The following is a 14,828-nucleotide window of genomic DNA, read 5'->3' on the forward strand; positions in this document are numbered from 1 at the left end:
AGGGCTTAGAAGAAGGAAAAAAAAAAACCCATTGGACTTCTGTTTAGTTTTAATATTGGCTATTTTGAGATTTTGGATCTGAAAGCTTCAATTTATGGGTTGGATTTGGGAATTCAGGAATTACGTGAAATCTTGAGGGGTTTTCGATGATTTCAGAATGTATTTTTGCGTGACTTCAGTCTCAAAGCTTCTATTTTTCAATTTGAAGTGGATTTTTCAGCTTTTTGAACTAAGACTCCGTTTTTTTGGCGTAAAATATCTTACCTATTTTTCGGTGTTTGGTTTTATAAAAAATGAGAAAAATATTTTACATTAATTGGATGAAAATAACTTACCCTCAAATCTTCCGTAAGTTATTTTTCGAAATGAATTTGCTGCCTTCTACTACAATTCTAACTACTCAATTTCCATGATCGTCAATCATAACCTATTTTCAATTTCAACATTCTTAGATCTCTCCACCGTTTAGCCAGAATGATTCCCTCACTACATTAAATTTTCTAGGCAATTTTTTGGGGTCCTTATCATTAATGTTGTTGAGTGTTTGGTTGTGTATTTTGGGGTCCTTATCATTAATTTTCTAGGCAATTTTGTGTCCAAAAGAAAGTATCATGCATCTCTGGGATCGTATTTGCACAAATCTTCATGCCCGGTACGAACTTTTTTTCCGAATAGTGATATTTATTTATGAGGCATATTAATTATAAAGGGCTGAATTTTCTGGGTTTTGTTTGTTTTGAAGGAAAATTTAGAGAGGAAAATTGTCTTAGTTATGCTTTTTATGATTGGAAAAGGTCCGAGTTGATAGATTGATGATTGAAAATGGTCTCAAGTTTTCCGTGCTTTGTCCATTCAGAAAATTGTTTTTAGTTTTGATTGTTATGAATCGAAATGTTTCAAATTGAAAGATTTTAGTACTAAGTTTTATGGATTCAAAATGGGCTGACTTTTTCTGGGTTCTGTTTGTTTTGAAGGAAGATGGTCTTAGTTTGATTCTTATGAAGGGAAAATCTGCAATTTGATAGATTTAACTTGGATGTATTAGTTAAAAATGGACTGAATTTTTCTGGGTCCTGTTTGATTTGAAGGAAATTGCTTTTAATTTTGATTCTTGTGAAGGAAAAGTTGCTTTTTTTAAAATAAATTTTCCTTAGATTTTTAACAGGAAAATGGACTGAATTTTACTGGGTCTTGTTTGTTTTGGAGGAAAATATCAGTACGAGATGTTTCCAAGAAAAGAAAGATGGATTTTAGACTGCTCCACGGGGTAGCTTATGGGCATCCATGGTTTGGCCGTTGGGATTACAGATTCTGTAATGGCAACCACCGAGGGTGGTAGCCTGGTGGGCAGGTGCCCCTCATCCCCAGGCAAGGTCTCGGTTTCGAGCCTTGTCAAGTGGCAAGGGGGTGGGGATAAAGCATTATGCCCACTTGCACCTAAGTGGTGCCGTGGTGACGGCCTGTCTTCCCAAACAGTAGCTATGGCTTAAACCGAACATTTCACAGCGGGTAGGGAGCTCCTATGGTCACGCCCAAGGGGGGTTGCTACGCTGGTCGCCCCCTCCCACCCTTTCTCTGATAAAAAAAAAAAAAAAGATTCTGTAATGGCAGCTTGGAATAACCCAAACCACAGTGGCCTTCAGTTAAGGTCGACCTCAAATAAGTAAAAATACGGACGTCGATCCCAGCCGTTGAATTGTGTTTTGAAAGATCTAGATTCGCGGATAATTTGTTCGCGCGAACAAATTGTCCGCGAATGTGGACTATTCAAAACACAGTCCAATGGCTGAGGTTGACGTCCGCATTTTTTGCAAATAAGATCGACCTTACGTGAAGGCCACTAACCCAAACCAAGTTTGAAGAGGCAGTTGATTTGGTGAGCTCACTAGAGCTTGAGGAGATGATGAACTATTTCAGAAATTCCTGTTTGTACACAAGTTTCAAATGCATCATTCGTTATTACCAGAGTTTGAGTGAAACAACTTCGTTGATAACAATCAGAGACTTGCTCAGATTTCCCTGGCTCTAAAAAGTCAAATTTAACAAAAAATCTACTTGTTCCAAACCTTTTTAATTATCAACATTTGTGCAGAATCTCTAATATGTCATATAGGTTCGAAGATACAGATGTTGAAGTGATCAACAAAGTTTTCGAATATTGGGAAATTTTGTTGAAAAAGGTATTGAGAAATTACCCGATAGCAAAAGCCTCCATTCAAATCATTTTGGACATGGAGTACTTTGCAAAAGCATGGGTAGGGGAATCTGATCAACGTCGATACATTTGTTGACTCGTGTCAAATTTTGTAGATTCAGAAGATGATGTTCAAAATGTTGGAGTTGGGGAAGTCATTGTAGTTCAATTGGATTCTACAATTGGTGATCTCAAAGCATAGGTAAGAAATACAATGAGGGATACATATATATTTCGCGACTGAAAATCTGGAGGTCACTGAGATTGAAGGATTGTTGCCCAACTTCGAATGGCTTGAAAACATCCTTTTTGTTTGCACTGGAATGGCTTGTATACAATTCAACGTGACAAACTCAGCTAATTTCAATTGTATGCTTGAACCTTTCCATTTTTCAAACTCATTTTGTTTGTACCTTCAGCTTCTTCCTCCTTGCCCTAATTTCATGCCATAGCTTATTTTTCCTGCACATATCCAAATGCTAATGGTTTGTGTCAATTGCGCAATATGTTTAATTTGGAAAGCATAACCCCATTCCAATAGAACGTAAAAATCGAAGAAAAAGCAAGCATCCTCTATTGTTGAATCTGAAAACATGCATCAGACCATTAAAACGTAACATGTACTCTATGGACTACTTGGGAGGAAATCATCGCCGAAGAAAATATCGAAATAGCTAAAAGAACAGATCAAACTTTGAATTAGACCACAAGCCGATGGGAGACAGATCAAATTTTAACGGATCAAACAGAAATCAGCATTCAAAGGATTTGGACTTAAATCAATGATATATAAGCAATAAGCTAGAAAGATAGAATTGAGAGGAAGACAACATAGAATAAGACATATTACCAATCAGATGAAATTTCTGAATTTTGTTCTTCCGATTATTGGTGTAGTGAATCCCTTCCCTAAGAATGCAATCCCTCTTAGTTTGTTGCCTGTTAATCAGTAATGACGCTTGACACTGCAGTCTAGAGCTCCTATTGTTTCTTCATTCTCTGTCATGTTCTCTACACCAGAAATAGATATAATCTAACTCGACGATTAGTGCTGTAGGATTTCACAATAGTTGGGAATCTGCCATAGCAAAAAGGTTATCTTCACTAACCCCCGATAATGTCCCTTTTAAAATGCTTGTCAGCCAGTATCCTTTTGCTTTAGCAAATTCCCCGAAGTTTCATAGCAACTCTTATTTTGCCCCCATCAAGTAAATTCGAAATAGACATCATGTTTATATCAGTGAATTACCTTCAACGCCATATTCAATATCCTGAGATTATCTTGCTTCACTCTCCTAAAATGTTTTGCTTGTCTACCAAATGAAGACCTCAGATAGAGAACCTTAGATTAATATGTGGATCGCATAGCAAAAGTTGTGGAAAGTGGAAACTTTATTCAACCCAAAATCAATTGACAATGAGTGGAGAGTCCCTCGTGATATAAAGTGATCTCTCATTTCATACCCATGAGGCGGAGAGGCCGTTAACAATGGGGCAAGATATATATTTTCTCCAGTGTTGTGTGCATGAGCTATGGGGAAAACGCGCGGTAGAGTTTGGACACCCCAAACTAATTCACTCTTATCAGATACTCTTGCAAGGACACCTCATTCTCACACCAGAGTTTATGTCTACGCACACTCTAACACTCACTCACACTCGATTGTCTCTCATTTAATACTACACTTAGCTGCCATCTCCTAGTTATAGACACCAAAAGAACAAGTGTTGTAGAAGTTTTCAAAATCCGGAAGACTCCATCTATCCATTATAAGAGCAAGTACACTAGACTCTGTAATTGGGTTCTTTAAGCTAAAATAAAGAGCAAAACCATGAAAAGCTGACTATACCAGTCTAGCTATTTGCTTATGTATTATACATGCATTGAAAAAACTCAGTACTTATAGCTATCAACTGTAGCATAGCAAAAGCATAAACTACTATTATTTTAATGTCAACACCTACTTTATCGGTCTGTCTTCTCTCTCTCTCTCTCTCTGAAAAGTTACTCCATACTCATTCTCTCTCTCCTTATTTAAAATGATAAAATACTATTATAATAAAATAGAGAGCAAGTACTATACAGAGCATTGCTGTAGAGGCAATACAAAAAGTAGATAGGTAAAATACAAAAACTATGTTGTGAATAGCCAATTTACCTATTTATTGGTGCACTTGCTCTAACCCCTAAAATTTTGGAATATTCTAAAAGGTTCTAGCATGGCCTATAGTGTTTTGGCGGAGTTAGACCTGCGACGCACGAGACTTTAACAGGTAGAGATTTGGCCCAACTTTGTTATAGGATTATTTTACTAAATTTTTTAGTTTTTCGTCAAATATTTGAGTATTATAAATTTGTCTTGATGTGAGGAAACTAAAAAAATTCAAAAGTATGACAAAAAGTTTAAAGTTCACTGAAGACAAATAATTCAAAATAAAATTTTATGTTTTGATTTATTGTTGTCCTTAGTGTGCTTTTCTTAGTTTTTTTGTTATAATTTTTTAATTTTGGTCCCTCTTGTTTGAGATGCATCAATAATTCTAAAATATTTCACGCAAAACTAAAAAGAGTTTATAAAGACAAAAAGTTAGCAAAAAATCATCCAATAATATGTTAATTGTTAGCCCAAACCCAACCTTAAAATGTGTCATCATAGTCATTCGCTGTAATATATGTAGACATGCAACACAAGAAAATACAAAAGGGAGACTTAGCCAAAAATTTCTTATATTTACATTTTTTGAGTTCAAGGACAAACATTTTTTGCAATCAAATATAAAGACAAATGTGCCTTATAAAAGTGCCTAAAATTCTAGGGTATCCTATGAAAGCGCCTAAACTACTAAAACCGTATAATAGGAAAGTGCACCCTAAAATCCTATAAAAGTGCCTAAATCCTAGAATACCTTACCCTACCCTAAGGTAGAGTAGTTTTGTCCGTGAAAACATGTTTTGGCCTTATGGCTAAAAAACTTAAAAAGTTGAAGGACATCTACTGAAAACTATTTTGCTAACGTCCTTTCCCTGAATAAAAACTATTTTACCATCTTTATGGCTAATTTTCTCATACAAGGGAGGGAAGATAATTATAACCAACAGTTTAAGAAGAAAAAGATGTTAACTGATCAGAATATAAGACCCAATAATTTTTTTTTTCAATCAAAATCAACACATCTCCTGTGACTAAATAGTTGTGACTATCCAAAGAATTACATTAATAGCACAAATTAATATAATACCATTGTTATTACACAAATGCATATAATAAAAAGTAGACTAAATGAGCTTCATTTAATTTATACTGTAGTTTACAGATAATTAGCATAAAAATCGGTGTGTTTTTTTTTTTCAGAATATGGTGGTATCGCACTCTTAGAGATTGTGAAATTTGTGTGGGGAAAAAGGACCCATCTCCTGTGTCTCAATGTGAATATTGTAATATTCCGAATTTTTTTTAATAAATAAAAATTCTGTAATATTATTTCAATTTCATTTTCTTTAATAATCAATTTTAATTTAGATAATTAGTTATTGTGCAAATGATTAATTCCATGCATGTTATTATTATTATTATTTTCTCGCGTAAATGTTTTCGCAACCAACGAGAATTTTCCTCCACAAACTAAGACCGCGGTTAACTCTGAAATATTTTTATTACGCAACGGCAATATTTGTATATTTTATCGAAACCAAAAACAGGACCACCGTATACTACGTGACACATTTTCGCGCCCGAGATAATAATTTTCCTCCCCTTTTTCCGTAAACACCCACACACCTTATCATTCCCTCACCCACACACCTTATAATTTTCCTGCCCTTTTTCGGCTCCTCCTACTACCACCTACACTGGTCTCCTCCGGCCACAACCGAACCCGCCACCTCCGGCCGTACCCACCACCTCCGGAGATCCCCACAATCGAAATCCATAACCACCACTTTCAGCCAACCCACTGCCGCCACCACCTCCCTCGGCACCAACTCGTTTCTGCCACCTGCCACCACAACCGAGACCACCCACCAGCATACCCACGTCTCCCTCGCCACCCGTGAGCCACCCCTTTCCCCAGCCGTGTGTATAGTGTGTGCACAGTGAGTTTCGGTGCACGCCGCCGCCACGAGCCCCGCCGGAATGCCGCCGGACGCCACCTTTAATTTTCGGAACCACCACGGCGATCTACGGACACCGTACAACACTTACCCAAACTTAGAATCGTGTTTGAGGTAGTTTTTTGGAAACCCGTAACTCAATCTGCGTTTTAATGGAGTTTAGGACTAAAACTTAATTCCTGTTGTAGATGATAACCTGTTTTTAATTCCAGCAGTCAATTAATTATTGTTTAGTCCTGTTTTTATTAATCTTTAGTCCTATTTGTGATAGGAAATCAGAGGTAAGGCCTGGAAACGATTTTATTTGTAAATTGAGGATTATTTGCAAGATTATGGCGAATTGTGGTGTTGAAATTCATGTGTAGGTGAAGAATTGTGCGACTAATAAATTATCGGAATAATCGTAGTTTATGTAGTAATTATTTAATAATCAAATACGTAAGGATTTAAATTAAAAATGTAAATGAGGAGATATTTGTTCTAGCTAAAGAAAAATAGTTACTACTTATAAGCTAATTTCAAAATATTTTATTGGCCATAATAAAGATCTAATATTAAAAATTTATTGTATTTTGTTATAAAAAAAAAGTTAAGTAAATACTAAATTTAGTAATATATATTTTCGAATAAAAATTAGTTTGTAAAATCTATGAATAATAATGTGGTAATTAAAGATAATATCTTAAATAGAAAATTAGTGAAAATATTTTATAATTTCTAAATGTGAGAAATATACTTAATTTTAAGTGTAGTAATTAATTGTTTGACTGAATATTTATTTTGTGATAATAAAGGAATAGATAAATGATTTCGAGAATACAATATAAGTTGATATTAGTAATTTGGTAAAAGATAAAGAAAACCTTTATCTTTTAAGATAATGATCTTATTCAAACCGCCGTTTACTTATCTTGGCTGGCTTATCGTCAATTGATATTTAATAAATTAGAATATTGTTATGTCAGACTTAATGCATGCAATATTGTATTTGTGAGTTTTGTATGCTGTTGATTGTTACGTGGATTATTGTACTTTGAATTGCTACGTGAACGTAGAAATTGGACAATAGGTACATTGGGTGGTACCCGAGACTTGAATAAATGATTAGACGTTAAAACCTAGGGGAAGTGAAATGTTGATAGTCACTATTGTGACGGTTACGGTCAGGAGATAGCCAAAGTGGCCGAGGACCGTTGATTACTGAAAGAATGGGTAACGGTATTGGTACTTGTGGTTTAAGACCAGTGGATTTTGATATATCGCGCGAATCCTGAATATGGCACTACTGAATTTATGTTCCGGAATTTCCGGGGGTGTTTCTATTGGTTGAAACCGGAGCATGGATATCATTCTCGCGGTTGGTTGGTTTATCATTCGCTCCTTGTGATGGTACAGCTGAGTTCGACCTGACATGTAGTTTGGTCTTATTCGTCTGGGACCCCAGGCTGGACAAGCAAGAAGAGGGTAAATCGACAGAGTTGCTATAGTTCAGAGGTTGTTTGGGAGGAGTATTTCTCCTGGTGGAGAAATCTAGAATTTACATAAAGACAATAATAATTCATAAAATACTACTTTTTGCTACAACTTTATTAAATGCATCTGCTAATTATTTGTTATGATATTGCTTGTATGTTATGGGTTAATGGGTTTAGAGAAATCTACTGAGTGATTTATCACTCACGGATACGTTTGTATTCTGGCAAATCGATTGCTTTGGCGGTCAATTTGCTAGATTTGCCAGAGAGTGCAGGATTTGGTGACGTAGATGAGCAGCCTTACGAGGCGGACCCGTATAATTCAAGAGAGATTCCAGGAGCGAAGACTGAGGCATAATATGCTTGGAATCCGTATCAGAACTAGAAGTCGCTCTGGAGTTGATTTCTAAATAAATGTCAGACTTTTATGTCTGTTAATTCAGTATTTCAAAATTTGGTCAATAATAAATAAAATTTTATTATGCAATAATCATACTTAGTTATGGTAATAAAGTTTAATTAAATTAATATTTTTATCGAAAAATCATTAATTAATGCTTCCGAAATTTCTTAGAAAATCGGGGCGTTACAAATATAAAAATTAGCATTTAGAAGACTATTGTATGATTTTTGGGAAAATTAATTTCTGAAATCAAAATAATGAAAGCGAGCTGCAGAAAGTTGAAAACTAACCTCTAGTTCCTTGAGGAAAAAGAAAAAAAGAAAAAAAAAAGATATCTCTTTTGTATTGATAAATTCCCGAACTGTTCAATAATTTGATGGAAGCTTACGGGTCTCCCTAATTAAAATCTTAAACATTCATTAGTTTCTACAAACGTAAAAACACTACTTATATCAACCTTTAATTGATCCGCTTCGCCTACAAAAGGCCATTCTTTTACAAAATACTTGGTCTCCAAACCGTTTGAACTGCCAATTTTATTCTTTTAGCATTTTAGCATTTTCGTTTGTTTCCCTCCAAATGGTCAGATGTAGGCCATTTTAGCATTTTCGTTTGTTTTTGGATGGAAAGGTAACGGCGGATGGAAAATTGATATGTTTTTAACTAAGTCAGGTGATTTTTTAATAATATTAAAAGGTCGCCTATGCGTAATTTGTGTGAAATGTCATATTCTATTTTGAAAATTTTCCTATATAATATAATTAATAAACAAACCTTCGTGAGGGGAGATGAATGGAAACTCAAATCCACCGGCGAAGAGCTTTCCGTCGTGTTGTGAAGAGACACGAAGGAGATGCATTTGGTCTGCGCTACTTGGAAACGGAAAAGATGCTTGTTTGAGATCAGTAGCTTGAATTTAAAAGAATTCAAACACGAGCCGATCTCAAGTAACTTGAATTTTTTTTTATACATAATAATTAAGCCGAATGAGCCGAGTAGTAGCTTGTTTAAGCTTGACTTGAAATCTTAACGAGTTTCAAAAAAATGTTCAAGTTTGGTTTGTGATAGGTGCGTAAATGTGACCATTCACGCCTCCTAATTTACTCTTGTTATGTTCATTTATTATATTACTTGAAGTTTGATATTCATTTTTCTCGTTTTAGGGCCGGCGGAACAATTAAATGAGACATGGAGCTAAATTGAGAATTATTTCATGTGATGGGCTCGCCTAGTATTCAATCCACGGCCTGGAGATTAAGTTTTATTTGTGGGCCCTAGGGAACAAATGGAAGGGAATCAGGAGGGTTATGTGTTGCAGCTAATTACGTAATTCCCATGCTTCACGACTAGTTGGTGTATAAAAATGAGACAAGGTTTTCGCTTTTGTTTTTAGACAATTCGGTGGACGCACAAACAGTGTCGTGGCTGCGGCTTTGGAGCAACAACTCAATGATTGGCTAATTTCGTCGGCTAGGATAATAAGGATGTCTCTCCAACTAGCATAGTTAGATGTTTAAGATTTTATGAACAAACAGTGTCATAACTTTTTATGAAGTTTTATATTTTTCTGAGTATTTGAATGTGTCTGTATCAATGGTTTCAAGCACCGTCTTACAATGATTTCTCATGTTTCGAGATAGGTTTTGAGATAGACTATACGACATGAGACAGATCGTATCATTGGTTAAATCCAGTGAGACGGTCTGTGCCGTGTTGAGATAGTCTATACTGAGTACGAGTTTTTGTTATATTTTTAGGGATTATCGATAGGGATCGCTACCCTAACGGTGGTCTGATTTGATGTTAAATACAAACCCTAAGTTTCGAGGCAATTATGTTACAAGAGGAGACTAAATCGAAAATCCTAGTCCCTCCTCTCTCCTGCTTCCAAAATCTTTAATCTGCTTTTATAGTTTAAATATTAGTTTAAATGAATCAATCACAAATCCAATTAAACTCCCTTTTAGTTTCAGAATTAATTAGAAATCAATTGAAAGTACCATAACTTAGCTTTTTACTCTCCGTGAATGATCCTGGACTTAATCACTGTTCTTTGGAATGATAGTTAATTTCTTATTTTATAAATTATATTTTTGGTACGAAAACGACAGACCAGTTTAATTATGTAACAAACCAATCTTAACTAAGCTTTTAAGGAAGATTCAAGTAGCTTGGTTCGTTTAGCAGCCCTACCCTCGACCAACAAACGCATGGGACGCTGCAAAGCACGCACAGAATGAGGACAAAAATAGAAACGAAAAGAGAGCGAAACCAACGCAGAGAATTTCCTTTAACTACACAGGGTAGATAAGGGGGGACAATAATGTGTCTTAGACTCTTAGATATAAAGAAAATGTTCATGAAGAACCTGCAGAACAAAATGCTACTCCAAAACAACAAGGATCGGTCGATGTAGCTAATCATAATTAAACTCATTTGTGAAGAGCTCTTTAGCATACGATCTTCAACTCCTCTTGCCTTGTTCTAAGCCTTAACCACAAACCGATTCCCCTTTCAAGTGCTCTCTTTCTTTAACGATCTTCATGAATTTGTCGTGTCGTGTCATCTCTTCTACTTACAACTTGGTGCTGTGGAAGATCAACCATGAAGGATTCAAGCCGGGCAGTGACAGCATCCGATTCTTCATTCGCAGCAACAACACTCTCGAAATCACTACCGGAAACGATCAAATTCCTATCCCCCAAGTCCCTCTCGCGCTGAAACCTCCTCCAATTCTGCATGAGAACCGGGTCCACCACTGATGGCCTAACTGACGGATGTTCAAGGCTGGCATGGTTCTTTAGTTCCAGATAATTCCCTATAAATTCACAAGTCTCGAAAGAACAACTCCTCGGTGTGATGAACAGAATAACGCACTGCAACCTCGTCCAATCCTGCATGAGAACAGGGTCCACTACTGATGGCCTAACTGACGGATGTTCAAGGCTGGCATGGTTCTCTAGTTCCAGATAATTCCCTATAAATTCACAAGTCTTGACAGAACAACTCCTCGGTATGGAATTCATGAACCGACTAAAGCGCGATATAAAAATCCACTTGTTGACTTTCCCTCGGCAAAGTGGGCACGAAGGTGTTGGGGTCGAGGAAGGTGATTTAAGAAAATGGTTGAGACAGTTTGAGAGGCGGTTGCTGCTGCCGCACATGTAAGGGCGACATCCTTTTTCGAGGTTAGAGCAATTTAAGATTACTGCATTGTGAGGGGGTTCCATGCAGATTAAGCATTTAGCTTCTTCCATGGATTCCTTATTATAAAGTACTGATCGTACAAGCTTTTTCAACATGTTCATCGTGGCGGCGGTTTCAGCGGTGGAAGCATACGGAGATGCGGTGGGCCTATCAGACGAGAGTGAAGGGACTCCTGTTTCCTTGGGCATTCTGGGGAAACTAGGTTGACAGTATAACAAACAAATAATACTGCAGTTTTGATAACACGGCAGCAACTTTGAATAGCTAAAAGAACAGACAACTTTGAATTAGACCACAAGCCGATGGGGACAGATCAAACTTCGACGGAGGAAACAGAAATCAGCCTTCAAAGGATTCGGACTTAAAAATCAATGAAAAACAAAAAGATAGAATTGAGAGGAAGAGAAAGATCGATGAAAAACCTTTTCTGTTTTGTTCTTTCGATTTTGGTATTGTGAAAACAATGGGGCGAGAGAGAGAGAGATATATATATACTCCTATATATATAGGTTCGCACCGACCACGGTAAGCGCAGGTCCGGCTATGAGTAGGATTTGTTCTTCCGAATTTGGCCTTTTCCCTTTCGGATTGGGGGTGGCGCAGCGGGGTGAGTGAGCACACAAATATTCTACCACCACACCCAAAATCACACACCTAAAATACAAAGGTCCCATACATACTATGTGTGCAATGTGTGGGGAAACCTTGTGTTTGTAGTGCTAAACCAGAGTCAAACCAAGCAAACACAAACACACAACACAGAGAAACACAAGGATTTACGTGGTTCCCCAATAATCGGGTACATCCACGGAGGGGCAGCGGATTCACTATATTTACTGGAGGAGGATTACAACAATCACTCAGACTCACACAGTATTGCCTCACAATCTACTCGTGTATCACTCTCTTCTCTCTGATTTCTGATACAACACTCTGAACCAAAGGTCTCCATTTATAGCCAGATGAGACCCTGTTCATTTGCCACGGTAGTCTCCCTTCATTTTCCACAAAGGAGGCTGAAGGATACTGGAGGATATCAGTCAAAGATTTGGGAGGCTCCTTGTCTACTGAGCAAATGCAGGCTTGGGTTGGAGCCACAAAAGTCAACAATCTCCACCTTGGCGACAATCATTGAATCAACACTGCCCTCTGCGCCCTTAGGCGCGCACTGCTCGAGAGATGTTGATCAAGTCCAAGCAATGTTGGAACTTGATCCCTGCAACCACTTTGGTGAGCATATCCGCAGGGTTATCTGCAGTCGGAATCTTCTGAAGAAGAACATCCCCTTCCTCTACAATCTCCCTGATGAAATGAAACCGAACATCGATATGCTTGGTGCGGGAATGGTGAACCTGGTTTTTCGCCAAACAGATGGCACTCTGACTGTCACAAAAAACCTCCACGTTTTCTTGAACAATTCCCAAGTCCTCAATCAAACCATGTACCCAAATAGCTTCCTTGAAAGCCTCTGTCACTGCCATATACTCTGCCTCTGTAGTAGACAAAGCCACCGTTGACTGTAACGTTGACCTCCAACTGATTGGCCCTCCAGCAAGTGTAAACACATACCCTGTAGTCGACCGTCGCTTATCTAGGTCACCAGCATAATCGGAATCCACGTAACCAACCAAATGCTGACCAAGTTTTCTGTTTCTCTCGTACTTCAATCCAACATCCACAGTACCCTGAAAATACCGTAGAATCCATTTCACAGCCTGCCAGTGCTCTTTCCCTGGATTGTGCATGTATCGACTGACCATGCTAACTGCATGTGAAATGTCCGGCCTCGTACAAACCATAGCATACATCAAAGCTCCCACAGCATTGGCATAAGGAACCTGAGCCATTTGCTTCCGTTCGTCTTCCTTCTGCGGCGACATCGATGCACTAAGTTTAAAATGAGCGGCCAAAGGTGTACTGACAGGTTTGGCTTTCCTGTCAATCCCAAATCTCTGCAACACTCGCTTCAGATACTGCGTCTGAGTCAAACAAACTGTGCCTTTCGCCTTGTCCCGCTGAATTTCCATGCCGAGTATTTTCTTTGCCTCCCCGAGATCCTTCATGTCAAACTCCTTACTGAGTTGAGCCTTCAGTCTGTCAATCTCCACCTTGCTCTTACATGCAATCAGCATGTCATCTACATATAAGAGCAAATAGACAAATGATCCATCCGGGAGTTTGCAGAAGTAAACACAATGGTCAAAGTGACTTCTTGTGTACCCCTGCTCCATCATAAACCGATCGAAGCGTTTGTACCACTGTCTCGGCGACTGTTTCAACCCGTATAGCGACTTCTTCAGTTTACAAGCCCAATTCTCCTTTCCTGCAATTCTGTAACCATCTGGTTGAGCCATATAGATCTCCTCATCCAGATCTCCGTGTAGAAAAGCGGTCTTGACATCGAGTTGGGCTAACTCAAGGTCAAACTGTGCTACCAATGCAAGCAAGATCCTGATCGACGAATGTTTGACGACAGGGGAGAACACCTCGTTGTAGTCGATCCCCTCTGTCTGTGCGTAACCCTTGGCTACCAATCTTGCTTTGAACCTGACTTTCTCAGATCCTGTACCTTCCTTCTTCGCATAAACCCACTTGCAGCCAATAGATTTCTTGCCCTTGGGAAGTTGAACCAAATCCCATGTCTGATTCTTGGAGAGTGAACCCATCTCCTCATCCATTGCCTCTTTCCACTTGTTACTATCTGTACACTGCACTGCCTCCCGGTAAGTGGAGGGGACATCATCGTCTGTCACTGGAAGTGCATAAGCTACTGTATCAGCATATCGAGCAGGTTTCCGGATTTCCCGCCTCGGTCTGCTGGTTGCAATGGATTCTGGCTGCTGTGGTATTTCCTGTAATGAAGCCTCCTCTTCAATAATGACATCCTGATCAACGGGTTGATCCTCAGGACGGCTGACTGTCTGAACAGTCTTGGCTGGAACAAGGGGAGTCTCAACCTCCACCTGTTCTGAATGCTCCACCTGCTGCTGGGCATTCGGCTCCACATTCTCCTTGGAAGGAACCTGCTGTAACATAGCAGATTCGTCGAAAGTAACATCCCTACTTAGAATCACCTTCCTGGACTCGGGACACCAGAGCCTGTATCCCTTAACACCTGAAGTGAAACCCAAGAAAACAGCTTTCTTGGCTCGTGGATCTAACTTGGACTCAGTTACATGATAGTAAGCAGAACAACCCCAAACATGTAATGAATCATAATCTGTAACTGGTTTCTCAAACCATACCTCCATCGGAGTTTTCCCTCCGATTGCTGCTGACGGTAAACGGTTGACAAGATGGGAGGCATATTTGAGAGCCTCACCCCAGAACGCCTTGCTAAGCCCGGCATTTGACAACATGCACCGAACTTTCTCCACCAAAGTACGATTCATGCGCTCTGCTACTCCATTCTGCTGCGGCGTCCCCGCAACTGTGAAG

The 14,828-nt window shown here is 38.5% G+C and overlaps 1 protein-coding gene across 1 annotated transcript; it reads right to left on the reverse strand.

Annotated features, from left to right (window-relative positions):
- Positions 1-10,326: 10,326 nt before the first annotated feature.
- LOC131303199 (uncharacterized) lies at positions 10,327-11,578 on the reverse strand. Its single transcript, XM_058329973.1, has 2 exons — positions 10,763-11,578; positions 10,327-10,401 (listed from the first exon to the last, which is right to left on the reverse strand). Exons 1-2 carry the CDS (start codon positions 11,576-11,578, stop codon positions 10,327-10,329), a joined length of 891 nt encoding a protein of 296 aa, XP_058185956.1.
- Positions 11,579-14,828: the final 3,250 nt, after the last annotated feature.

This window comes from Rhododendron vialii, chromosome 10a (genome assembly GCF_030253575.1).
Source record: "Rhododendron vialii isolate Sample 1 chromosome 10a, ASM3025357v1".
NCBI lineage: Eukaryota > Viridiplantae > Streptophyta > Magnoliopsida > Ericales > Ericaceae > Rhododendron > Rhododendron vialii.

Excerpts from the sequence above, each read along its gene's own strand:
- LOC131303199 (XM_058329973.1), bottom strand. The coding sequence starts at position 11,578 with ATGCCCAAGGAAACAGGAGTCCCTTCACTCTCGTCTGATAGGCCCACC. Across the intron at positions 10,402-10,762 it reads ATCTTCCACAGCACCAAGTT|CGTCCCATGCGTTTGTTGGT; the intron begins GTAAGTAGAAGA and ends CGTGCTTTGCAG.